This window comes from Hemiscyllium ocellatum, chromosome 4, assembly GCF_020745735.1.
Source record: "Hemiscyllium ocellatum isolate sHemOce1 chromosome 4, sHemOce1.pat.X.cur, whole genome shotgun sequence".
NCBI lineage: Eukaryota > Metazoa > Chordata > Chondrichthyes > Orectolobiformes > Hemiscylliidae > Hemiscyllium > Hemiscyllium ocellatum.
Genome location: NC_083404.1, coordinates 29,041,574 through 29,055,057, shown reverse-complemented (window position 1 = coordinate 29,055,057; position 13,484 = coordinate 29,041,574). Strand labels below are relative to the sequence as shown.

The 13,484-nt window shown below is 43.7% G+C and overlaps 1 protein-coding gene across 2 annotated transcripts in view; it reads left to right on the top strand.

Moving 5' to 3' along the window:
• The first annotated feature begins 1 nt into the window (after position 1).
• Positions 2-13,484, top strand: part of sdha (succinate dehydrogenase complex, subunit A, flavoprotein (Fp)) — a 45,976-nt gene continuing 32,493 nt past the window's right edge. Inside the window, exons 1-4 of one of the 2 annotated variants that reach the window (XM_060822848.1) lie at positions 2-128; positions 5,162-5,251; positions 8,467-8,628; positions 10,481-10,624. In XM_060822848.1, the coding sequence (XP_060678831.1) occupies positions 66-128; positions 5,162-5,251; positions 8,467-8,628; positions 10,481-10,624 (459 nt within the window). In that variant the 5' untranslated portion in view covers positions 2-65. The remainder of the gene's footprint in view (positions 129-5,161; positions 5,252-8,466; positions 8,629-10,480; positions 10,625-13,484) is intronic. The other variant, XM_060822850.1, reaches the window with a different exon arrangement.

The following is a 13,484-nucleotide window of genomic DNA, read 5'->3' as shown; positions in this document are numbered from 1 at the left end:
CCCACCCCCCCTCCCTCAGGAGTAGACTCGTCCAGCGGCGGTTCGCAGGCGTCGGTTGGTGCAAGATGGCGGCGCGTTGCTTGGTGTCCGCTGTGGGGAGGCGGCGTTTCAAGGTGGGCCTTAGGCAGGTCAGCAGCTCTGGGTCAACGTGGGCGTCAGCGAGCATCCTGCTGAGGGGCTGCAGTCTGAGCTCGGACACAGCGATTGTCGTGAGCCACTACAAAGGTTATCCTGGTTGTGTAACTAGTAGCAGTTACATAACTGTTGAGGAGCAAGTTTACTGCCGATGCTGGAGGTCACAGCGGGTCAGACAGCATCCATGGAGAGAGAACTAGACGTGACACTGCATCAGAGTTTCATCACATCACTGATAATATTGGTTGTTGTCAGCAGCGAGTTATGTCTTTGCTCGGTTTTACTAGTGGTTAGTGTTATCCTAGTCCTAGATAGTCAACATGGTTTTGTGGAGGGGTAGGTGGTGCCGGACAAACCTTATTGAGTTCTTTGAGAAGGTAACCAAACAGGTGGATGAGGGCAAAGTGGTTGATGTGATGTATATGGATTTCAGTAAAGTGGTTGATAATGTTCCCTGTGGAACATTGCACAAAATGTGGAGGCATGAGATTGAAGGTGATATAGTTGTTTGGATCAGAAATTGATTAGTTGTGAGAAGACAGAGGGTGGTGGTTGATGGGAACTATACATCCTGGATTCTGGATTAGTGGTACTGGAAGAGCACAGCAGTTCAGGCAGCAATCCAAAGTGCAGTGAAATCAACGTTTCAGGCAAAAGCCCTTCATCAGGAAGTTCAGTTACAAGTGGGGTACCCCAAGGATCTGTTTTAGATCCACTGCTGTTTGTCATTTATAAAAATGACCTAGATGAGGGCCGAAGAAGGATAGATTAGTGAATTTGCGGATGTCACTAAGGTCGGTGGAGATGTGGATATTGGCAAAGGATGTTGCAGGTTACAGAGAGACATAAATAAGCTGCAGAGCTGGGCTGAGAGGTGGCAAATGGAGTTCAATGCAGAACAGTGTGAAATGATTCACTTTGGAAGGTGCGACAGGAGTAAAGAGTACCGGGCTAATGGTAAGATTCTTGGTAGTGTAGATGAGCAGAGAGATCTTGGTGTCCATGTACATAGATCCCTGGTTGTTAAGAAAGCATATGGTGTGTTAGCCTTTATCGGTAGAGGGATTGAGTTTTGGAGCCACAAGGTCATACTGCAGCTGTACAAAACTCTGATGCATCTGCACTTGGATTATTGTGTACAGTTCTGGTCAATGCATTATTGGAAGAATGTGGAAGTTTTGGAAAGGGTTCAGAGGAAACTTACTAGGATATTGCCTGGTATGGTGAGAAGGTCTTCTGAGGAAAGCCTGAGGGACTTGAGGCTGTTTTCGTTAGAGAGAAGAAGGTTGAAAGGTGACTTAATTGAGACATACAAGATAATCAGAGGGTTAGACAGTCAGAGCCTTTTTTCTTGGATGGTGATGGCTAGCATGAGGGGACATAGTTTAAAATTATGGGGTGATAGATGGAGGACAGATGTCGAAGGCAGGCTCTTTTCTCAGAAGTAGGGGTGTGGAACGCACTGTCTGCAACAGTAGTAGACTTGCCAACTTAAAGGGCATTTAAATGATCATTGGATAAACTTATGAATGAAAATAGAATAGTGCAGGGTAGATGGGCTTCAGGTTGGTTTCATAGGTTGGTGCAACATCAAGGGCCAAAGGGCCTGTAATGTTCTGTGTTCTAGACTTTTATAAATCTGTTGTGACCGTTTGGAGAAGATTTGTAGATCAGGCTGAGGTTTTGGATGAGGTTTGCTCACTGAGCTGAAAGGTTCATTTCCAGACGTTTCTTTACCTTCCTAGGAAACATCTTCAGTGGACTTTATGCAAAGCAATGCTGAAACTTCCTGCTTTCTAGGTGGTAGGACAAGTCAAACAAACACACGCACAAGAATTCCTCGAAGCATGGCATTCCAACCAGAACTCTATCAACAAACACATCGAATTAGACCCCATCTACCATCCCTTGAGAAAAGGAACAGGACGTGACTTCATTCAGGAAATAACATCACCAAAGGAAATGACATCATCAACCCAAAGAAACCCAAACATATAAATAGAAAGCAGGAAGTTTCAGCATTGCTTTGCATAAAGTCCGTTGAAGATGTTACCTAGTAATGTAACGAAACGTCTGGAAATGAACCTTTCAGCTCACCGAGCAAACCTACATCCAAAATCTGTTGTGACCTTCAGTGAGTATCTTGATTATACTGGGCATGGGGTGTCATCTGTGATCTAGATCAAGGGAGTCCTCCAGATGTAGAGGTAAATAATACATAAGCTATGAGGATGTCAGAGTGGAATGCAGCTGTACAGTCATAGAAATGTACAGTATGGAAACACGCCCTTCGGTCCAACCCGTCCATGCCGACCAGATATCCCAACTCGATCTAGTCCCACCTGCCAGCACCCAGCCCATATCCTTCCAAACCCTTCCTGTTCATATACCCATCCAAATGCCTTTTAAATGTTACAATTGTACCAGCCACCACCACTTCCTCTGGCAGCTCATTCCATACATGTATCACCCTCTGCTTGAAAAAAGTTGCCCCTTAGGTTTCTTTTAAATCTTTCCCCTCTCACCCTAAAGCTATGCCCTGTAGTTCTGGATTCCACCCCAGGGAAAAGACTTTGTCTATTTATCGTATCCATGCCCCTCACCTTTGTAAACATCTATAAGGTCACCCCTCAGCCTCCGACGCTCCAGGGGAAACAGCCACAGCCTGTTCAGTCTCTCCCTATAGCCCAAATCCTCCAACCCTGGCAACATCCTTGTAAATCTTTTCTGAACCCCTTCAAGTTTCACAACATCTTTCCGATAGGAAGGAGACCAGAATTGTACGCAATATTCCAACAGTGACCACACCACTGTCCTGTATAGCCGCAATATGGCCTCTTAACTCCTGTACTCAATACTCTGACCAATAAAGGAAAGCATACTAAACGCCTTCTTCACTATCCTATCTACCTGCGACTCCACTTTCAAGGAGCTATGAACCTGCAGTCCAAGGTCTCTTTGTTCAGCAACACTCCCTTGGACCTTATCATTAAGTATATAAGTCCTGCTAAGATTTGCTTTCCCAAATTGCAGCACCTTGCATTTATTTGAATTAAACTCCGTCTGCCACTTCTCAGCCCATTAGTCCATCTTATCAAGATCCTTTTGGAATCTGAGGTAACCTCCTTCGCTGGCCATTACACCTCCAATTTTGGTGTCATCTGCAACCTTACTAATTATACCTTGCATGTTCACATCCAAATCATTTATATAAATGATGACCAGTAGTGGACCCAGCACCGATCCTTGTAGCACTCCACTGGTCACAGGCCTCTAGTCTGAAAACAATCCTCCACCACCACCCTCTGTCTTCTACCTTTGAGCCAGTTCTGTATCCAAATGGCTAGTTCTCTTTGTATTCTGTGAGATCTAACCTTGCTAACTAGTTTCCTATGGGGAACCTGGTCAAACGGCTTACTGAAGTCCATATAGATCACATCTATTACCCTGCACTCATCAATCCTCTTTGTTACTTCTTCAAAAAACTCAATCAAGTTTGTGAGACATGATTTCCCATGCATAACGCCATGTTGACTCTCCCTAATCAGCCCTTGCTGTTCCAAATGCATGGAATCCTGAGGGGACAGGATGTACCTCCAACAACTTGCCCACCACCGACGTCAAGCTCACTGGTCTATAGTTCCTTGGCTTATCCTTACCACCCTTCTTAGACAGTGTCATCACTTTTACCAACCTCCAGTCTTCCGGCACCTCACCTGTGAATATCGATGATACAAATATCTCAACAAGACATCCAGCACTTCCTCCTCTGCAATATGAACATTTTTCAAGATGTCGCCATCTATTTCCCTACATTCTGTATCTTCCAGGTCCTTTTCCACAGTAAATGCTAATACAAAATACTCATTTAGTATCTTCCCCCATTTTCTGCGAGTCCACACAAAGGCCGTCTTGCTGATTTTTGAGGGGCCCTATTCTGTCCCCAGTTACCCTTTTGTCATTAATGTATTTGTAAAAACCCTTTGGATTCTCCTCAATTCTATTTGCCAAAGCTATCTCACTTCCCCTATTTGCCCTCCTGATTTCCCTCTTAAGTATTCTCCGACTGTCTTTATACTCTTCTAAGGATTCACTCAACCTATCCTGTCTATATCTTACATATGCTTCCTTCTTTTCCTTAATCAAACCCTCAATTTCTTTAGTCATCCAGCATTCATTACACCTATCAGCCTTCCCTTTCACCCTGACAGGAATATACTTTCTCTGGATTCTTGTTATCTCATTTCTGAAGGCTTCCCATTTTCCAGCCGTCCCTTTACCTGCGAACCCCTGTCCCCAGTCAGCTTTTGAAGTTCTTACCTAATACCTTCAAAATTGGCCTTTCTCCAATTTAGAACTTCAAAGTTTAGATCTGATCCTTTCCATCACTATTTTAAATCTAATAGAATTAAGGTCGCTGGCCCCAAAGTGCTCCCCCACTGATACCTCAGTGACCTGCCCTGCCTTATTTCCCAAAAGTAGATCAAGTTTTGCACCTTCTATAGTAGGTGCATCCACATACTGAATCAGAAAATGTTTCTTGAACACACTTAACAATTTTCTCTCCATCTAAACCCTTAACACTATGGCAGTCCCAGTCTGTTTGGAAAGTTATAATCCCCTACCATAACCACCCTATTATTCTTAGAGATAGCTGAGATCTCCTTACAAATTTGTTTCTTAATTTCCCTCTGACTATTAGAGGGAGTAATGACAGAACAATGAAAAGCCCCTGAGAAGTAGTGATATGAATGATGACAAACTTTGAGATCAGTTCTATGACAAAGAGTATGTTTTTCATTGGAAACTTTCATCAACTTCCCTTTCTGCCTTCCTCACTGATCTATCTTTCTCCTTGCCCTTGCACATGGCTGACCTCTTACCTGCCTATGCCACCCCATCCCACCAATGTTCTGCCCCCATTTTCCTTTGTACCTAATCCTGCCTCCTTTTGTCTGAAATGTGCTTCCAGTTGTGACAACTTTACCATCTACAGTTTCTAATTAATTGTGATTTTTTTTAACAGATTCCTGCAGTGTACCAAAATGCAGCTGGCAGATTCCACTTTGCTGTCAGTGGGAAACATAATAAAAATGCAAACAAAGTTTCAAATGCAGTAAGTAAAAGTCACATTTGAGGACTTGATCATGATTGCCCAGCATTATGCAGAAAATTCTTAACAAGTGTCCAAATACAAATTATTAATTTTAGCATCAATGTGTCGATGCTTTCTGAATTTCAATGCTGCATTGGCACTAAGTAAATTCTGCCATTGCCCACATGATATCAGAGTTCTATCCAAGGAGCTGAAATCCCCATCATCCCTCAGTCACTATTCTGACTTCAGGATTATCTCAGCCAAATCTATCTGTCCAGAATGTCTAGATGCTGATACGCAATGCTTTTGTATTAGACAAGTGTTTGGTCCTTCTGTATCCTAAGATCTCTGGTAACACTGCTTGATGAGAGCAATTTTTTTTCTCAGCCTTTACTCATTATCAAAAGTCAGCAACCTTTATGTCTAAGCTTATCCCACATCTAATATTGGATGAACAAAGGCTTTCTTCAATTCAATATTGGGGAAAACTGAAGCCATTGTTTTCAGTATACGCAGCACATTGGCCCAGGCCTCAGCACTGCTACCTCAGTGCCAGGGTCCTGGGTTTGGTTCTTGCTTTGGGTGACTGTGTGGAGTTGACACATTCTCCCCATTTCTGCGTGGGTTCCACCTGGTGCTCCGGTTTCCTCCCACAGACCAAACGTGCAGGGATGTGTCAATTGGCCGTACTAAGTTACCCTATAGTGTCCAGAGACATGTGGATTCACCATGGTAGATGAAGGGTTTTGGGGCTGGGATGCTCTTCAGAGTCTGAGCAGACTGATGGGTCAAATGGCCTCTCTTTGCACTGGAGGGATTCTATTATTCTAGTTTCAGCTCCAAGCTCTGTTACCTAGCCACAAACTCTGTCCCTCTTCCTGGTAACATTCTGACATTGAGTCAGACTGTTTGCAACATTCGTGTCGCATTCTGCCCTGGAATGAACTTCTGACCTTATGTTCGTGCCATCACTATTTAAAGTCATAGAGATGTACAGCACGGAAACAGACCCTTTGTTCCAACCTGTCCATGCGGACCAGATATCCTAACCTAATCTAGTCCCATTTGCCAGCACTTGGCCCATATCCCTCCAAACCCTTCCTCTTCATATACCCATCCAGATGCCTTTTAAATGTTGCAGTTGTACCACCCTCCACCACTTCCTTTGGCAGCTCATTCTGTAAACACTCCACCCTCTGGGGATGCCCCTTAGGTCCCTTTTATATCTTCCCCTCTCACCCTAAACCTATGCCCTCTAGTTCTGGAATTCCCCCAACGCAGGGAAAAGACTTTGTCTATTTATCCTATCCATGCCCCTCATGATTTTATAAATCTGTACAATGTCACCCCTCAGCCTCCAATACTCCAGGGAAAACAGCCCCAGCCTATTGAGCCACTCACTATCGCTCAAATCCTACAACCCTGACAACATCCTTCTAAATCTTTTCTGAACCCTTTCAAGTTTCACAACATGCTTCCAATAGGAAGGAGACCAGAATTGCACGCAATATTTCAAAAATGGCCTAACCAATGTCCAGTACAGCCGTAACATGACCCCTAACTCCTGTACTCAATGCTCTGACCAATAAAGGAAAGCATACCAAACGCCTTCTTCACTATCCTATCTACCTGTGACTCTACTTTCGAGGAGCTATGAACCTGCACTTCAAGGTCTCTTTGTTTGACAACACTCCCTAGGAACTTACCATTAAGAGTACCAGTCCTGCTAAGCTTTCTCAAAATGCAACACCTCACATTTAGCTAAATTAAACTCTATCTGCCCAGCTCATTGGCCCATCTGATCAAGATTCCGTTGTAATCTGAGGTAACCTCTTTCATTATTCACTACACCTCCAATTTTGGTGTCATCTGCAAACTTTCTAACTGTATCTCCTATATTCATATCCAAATCATTTATATAAATGATGAAAAATAGTGGACACAGCATCGACCCTTGTGGCACTCCATTGGTCGCAGGCCTCCAGTCGGAAAAACGACCCTCCACCGCCGCCCTCTGTCTCCTAGCTTTGAGCCAGTTCTGTATCCAAATGACTAGTTCTTCCTGTATTCCATGAGATCTAACCTTGCTAACCAGTCTCTCATGGGGAACCTTGTCATATGAAGTCCATACAGATCATCTCCACTGCTCTCCTCTCATCAATCCTGTTGGTTACTTCTCAAAAAGATTAGTTTGTGAGACATGATTTCCCACACACAAAGCCATGCTGACTATCCCTAATCAGTCCTTACTTTTCCAAATACATGTAAATCCTGTCCCTCAGGATTCCCACCAACAGCTTGCCCAGCACCGACGTCAGGCTCATTGGTCTATAGTTCCCTGGCTTGTCCTTACCACTTTTCTTAAATGATGGTACCACATTAACCAATCTCCCGTCCTCTGGCATCTCACCTGTGACTATCGATGATACAAATATCTCGGCAAGGGGCCCAGCAATCACTTCCCTAGCTTCCCACAGAGTTCTCTGGTACATCTGATCATGTCCTGGGGATTTAGCTACCTTTATGCGTTTCAAGACATCAAACACTTCCTCCTTTATAACATAGCCTAACTCCATTCCTGCCTTGACTCATCTACTGTTGAAATCAACACTTGTACCTTGGCTAGACATGACTATTGCAATGTGCTCCTGGCTATTCTCTTGCTTTCTGTATTCAGCAAACTAAAGTCAGTGTCATTTAAAACTCTGAAAGGATTCATTCTTCATTTGCAGTGTGTTATCACCCTGTGTGTCCTGGCTTATATTTTGGCTCCTGACCAAGCAATGTTTTGGTAACATTCTCAAGTTTTCTTCAAATGTCTGGGATGTCTCCCCTCCCTATCTCGAATTTTTTCAAACCCCACAGACTTCCTAGCTAGTGACTTTAATTCTAGTGACTTGTGCAATTTCAGTTTGAACTGCAACACCATCAGTGGTTGTGCCTTCTGTTGCCTCAGCTCCAAGCTTTGGTCTTTGCTTCCTTTACATTTCTGCCTCTAGTTTTCCTCCTTTGAGACATTATGAAAACCTTTTTGATCATCTGATCTAATATTTCCTTTGTGTAATTTTCTTTTCCAATGCTCCTGTGAAGTGTCTTGGACCTTTCCTTGCATTAATGTGCTATAAATGTCTTTTTGAACATCAGTGAAAAGTGGCATTGCTCTGATTCTTTATTTTTACAGTCTGAGTCATTGACATGGTAACCACAATGTGTATCTTGCTTCCTGAATATAGATTTCTACTCAGTACCCAGTAGTAGATCATGAATTTGATGCTGTGGTTGTTGGAGCTGGTGGTGCTGGTTTACGAGCAGCTTTTGGTTTATCTGAAGCTGGTTTCAACACTGCTTGTGTTACAAAACTCTTTCCAACTAGATCTCACACAGTCGCTGCTCAGGTGAGACTTACTGATATTCTTTCTTACATACATTGCAATTAGTGGTATTTCTGATTTGTGTTTAAATGTAAACAGTTGTACAAACTGAACTCTTTCCACCACCATAGTGATGGAGCTGTGTGAGTGAGTATCATGAGGGCTATTCAGAATGAAAATTATTGGGAGTTGGATGACAAAGATATGGCTGTGTTTGTGCTCAGAGATCCAGTTGAACTGGAAATGGGGAAGATAGTTGATCAAGAAGTGGCTAGGTTCTGTGCTGTGGCTAGGACTGATGTTTGCTGATGTGATCTGAGCCAGTGCTATAGGATGTGGCTGAGTCCTGTGCTTGGATATCTGGTTGCATTATGCATTAAAGGACTTTGTTGGGAAGGTTGCGGCTGAATGGTGTGCCCAGCAAAAGGGGTAGAGGCAGACAGTCAACAACTCTGTACCATAAGCATACAAGGATTTGGGCCAAGTGCTGGCAATGGGATTAGAATAGATAAATGTTAGATGGCCCATTGTGTCTATGCTGATCAGAGAATCTCTACATGCTGTTAAAGCTCCATGACTTTCTGAATATTGAACCAGGTAAGCTTTTTCCCTTGAGTGAAGTGATGGGATTTTTTAAAGTCCATTTGCAAGGTGAGATGGAATGAGCAATGTAAAATCTTTATGTAAAAAAAAGGTTTGAAAATGTGTTGCTGGAAAAGCGCAGCAGGTCAGGTAGCATCAAAGGAGCAGGAGAATCGATGTTTCGGGCATAAGCCCTTCTTCAAGAAGAAGGCCTTATGCCCGAAACATCAATTCTCCTGCTCCTTTGATGCTGCCTGACCTGCTGCGCTTTTCCAGCAACACATTTTTAAGCTCTGATCCCCAGCATCTGCAGTCCTCAATTTCTCCTCCTTTTTAAAAAAAAAGGCACTATCTTGTGCACAGACGTGGGTGTGCATGAGAAGCGCAGCAGGTCAGACAGCATCCAAGGACCAGGAAGATCGATGTTTCGGGCAAAAGCTCGAAAGTCCTGATAAAGGGCTTTTGCCTGAAATGTAGATTTTCCTGCTCCTTGGATGCTGCCTGACTTGCTGTGCTCTTCCAGCACCACTCTAATCTTGACTCTGATCTCCAGTATCTGCAGTATTCATTTTCATCCTGTAGGTGTGCATGAGTTGGGATGTAAAGCTGTAAATTGATAGAATGGATACTACCCTCCCAAACTATGCACAATAGAGTGCAGAACTAATTATGAACTCTGTGGATGGCAGGGGATGAGAGAGGCTGTTTTTATAACAGAATGTAGAGTTTCCAATTTTGGGTTCTAGGTTGTGTATGTGTAGAGTTGACTGTCTACAGATTCCACCTCCAGCTGAGGAAATGGATGTGTACTGTGAAGCAATAACTTCCCATCTAACAACTGAAGTAAATGCATACAGCCCTGCTTAGATTATTGACTAGCATTAAGAATACATAGAAACGTAGCAAATAGGAGCAAGAGTAGGTAATTCATCCCTTCGATCCTATTCTGTCATTCAGTAGGATCATGGCTGAATATCCAACTCAGTACCCTGTTTTTTATTCTCCCAATGCCTTTGATCCCTTTAGCCCTAAGTGCTATATCTAACTCCCCCTTGAATAGAATCAAAAGTTGATCTAGGTGAGTCAAGTTTTCTTGAGGTTGAAATTAAGAAAAAGCAGTGGAGTAAAATCAGATTTACTTCTCTTTTAATCTGTTTCATCCTGTGCTTTTTCTGTGTGTTTAATTTTAATGTTGATACTAACCATCTGTTTCATTTTCTTACTGATGATAAATGCTGACAGGTAACCAACAAATGAAAAGAAGGTTTAAAGAAACACTTGATTATTTTTGCAGGGTGGAATAAATGCTGCACTGGGCAATATGGAGAGTGATGATTGGAGGTGGCATTTTTATGATACTGTTAAAGGATCTGATTGGCTGGGAGATCAAGATGCAATCCACTATATGACAGAGCAAGCACCAGCTGCCGTTATTGAGGTAAGTAAACTTGAGATTTTTAAATGCAAGGTATTTTCGAACTGTGAAATGTTTAACGGGATGTGTAGTAATTAGATTAACAGCTCAGGTTGCTGACCTTGAGACTTATGTTTGTGACCCATCAAGATTGATGGGATGCTCGTATTTTATTTCTGACTGCAATGAAAGTCCAGTGAATTAGATTTGAACCTTTTAACCCAGATATTTTGGGGTGGGGATGGTGCATGTACGCAGCATTAAATTAACCATTTAACCTGACTAATTGGTTGGTTTCCTTGGAATAGAGGGATGCCATATTTTGGCAGTAGCAAATTTTCGAGTTTTCGCAACGGAATAGTTTTGCATTTTTCAGCAAAATCACTAATTGTTCTTCAAAACTCAAATGAATAACTGTTTAAATGCTTTTGAAAAGTAAACCCTTCATGTCAGGAATCAGCCTAATGAATCTTTTGTGAACTCCCATCAATTCTCGTTTATTCTCCCTTAAATACAGGGACCAAAAACTGTGTACGCTATTTCAGGTGCAGCCTCACCGGTATTATATACTGTTGTTAACAAGACTTCCTTTTTAATCTCCAAAATTTAGCAATAAAGGTCAACATTCCACTTATCACCTTTAATTACTTGCTACATCTGGTGGCGAGGGAACCTTTTGTTTCAAGATCTTTCTGTGCTACAGTCTTTTTTGGAGTCTATTTCTATTTATATAGGAGTCTCTCTTTTGGTTCTCCCTACCAAAATGCCTTGTCCTTTCTTACTAAAAAAACTCCATCTGCCATCTTTTTGCTCACTCACTCAACTTATCTATAGCCCCTTGCAGATTTATTTTATCCTCATCACAGCTTGTCCTCCCACCCATTTTAGTCTCTTCAAAGAAGGAACTGGAAATCTAGATTAAAAATAGAAATTGCTGGAGAAACTCAGCAGGTCTGGCAGCATCTGTGGAGTGAAAGCAGAGTTTAACACTCTTCAGAACTGAAGAAAGATAACTGGACTCAAAACCGGCACCACTCCCCACCTCTTCCTCCGCTACATCGATGACTGCATTGGCGCCACCTCGTGAGCATGCGAGGAGGTTGAGCAATTCATCAACTTCACTAACACACATTCCACCCTGACCTTAAATTTACCTGGACCATCTCTGACATCTCCCTCCCCTTCCTGGACCTCTTCGTCTCCTTTAATGACAACCGACTTGACACCGACATTTTTTACAAATCCACTGACTCCCACAACTACCTGGATTACACCTCTTCCCACCCTACCTCCTGCAAAAATGCCATGCCGTATTCCCAATTCCTCTGCCTCCGCTGTATCTGCTCCCAGGAGGACCAGTTCCACCACAGAACACACCAGATGGCCTCCTTCTTTAGAGACCGCAATTTCCTTTCCCACGTGGTTAAAGATGCCCTCCAATGCATCTCGTCCACATCCCGCACCTCCGCCCTCACACCCCACCCTTCCAACTGTAACAAGGACAGAACGCCCCTGGTGCTCACCTTCCATCCTACAAACCTTCACATAAACCAAATCATCCGCCACCTCCAAACGGACCCCACCACCAGGGATATATTTCCCTCCCCATCCCTTTCCGCCTTCCACAAAGACTGTTCCCTCCGTGATTACTTGGTCAGGTCCACGCCCCCCTACAACCCACCCTCCCATCCTGGCACCTTCCCCTGCCACCGCAGGAATTGCAAAACCTGCGCCCACACCTCCTCCCTCACCTCCATCCAAGGCCCTAAAGGAGCCTTCCACATCCATCAAAGTTTACCTGCACATCCACTAATATCATTCATTGTATCCGTTGCTCTTGGTGCAGTCTCCTCTACACTGGGGAGACTGGACGCCTCCTAGCAGAGTGCTTTAGGGAACATCACTGGGACACCCGCACCAATCAACCACAGCGCCCTGTGGTCCAACATTTCAACTCCCCCTCCCACTCTGCCGAGGACATGGAGGTCCTGGGCCTCCTTCACCGCTGCTCCCTCACCACCAGACGCCTGGAAGAAGAACGCCTCATCTTCCACCTTGGAACTCTTCAACCCCAGGACATCAATGTGGATTTCACCGGTTTCTTCATTTTCTCCTTCCCCCACCTCACCCTAGTTCCAAACTTCCAGCTCAGCACTGTCCCCCATGACTTGTCCTACCTGCCTTGTCCTACCTGCCTATCTTCTTTTCCACCTATCCACTCCACCCTCCCCCTGACCTATCACCTTCATCCCCTTCCCCCACTCACCTATTGTACTCTATGCTACTTTCTTCCCACCCCCACCCTCCTCTCATTTACCTCTTCACCCTTCAGGCACTCTGCCTGTATTCCTGATGAAGGGCTTTTGCCCGAAACGTCGATTTTCCTGCTCCTCGGATGCTGCCTGAACTGCTGCGCTTTTCCAGCACCACTCTAATCTAGACCCCCAAAACATTAACAGTACTGTGTGTTAACCAATCTTCAGTCCACGTAAATACTTTGTCCCCAGTACTGTGAGCTCTTGTGCAATAACCTTTTACATGGGACCCTATCAAGTGCTTTCTGGAAATGCAAATACATTGCATATATTGGTTTCCCTTTATTATCTCTGCTTGTTATGATCAAAGAACTCTTGCAAACTAGTCAAACATAATTTCCCTGTCAAAACCAAGTTGACTCTTTGATTATGTTAAGCTGTGCAAAATGTCCCACACTTTCTTTCTTTTGTAATTGACCAGTGACAGATGGCGGGTAAACTGACCTTCGGTTTTCTGCTTTCTGTCTCCTGTCCTTGAACAGGAGTACATATGAATGGTTTTCTGATTGGCTTGAACCCATTAGAATTGAGTGAATTTTGGAATATTTTGACCAACGCTTCCATCATCT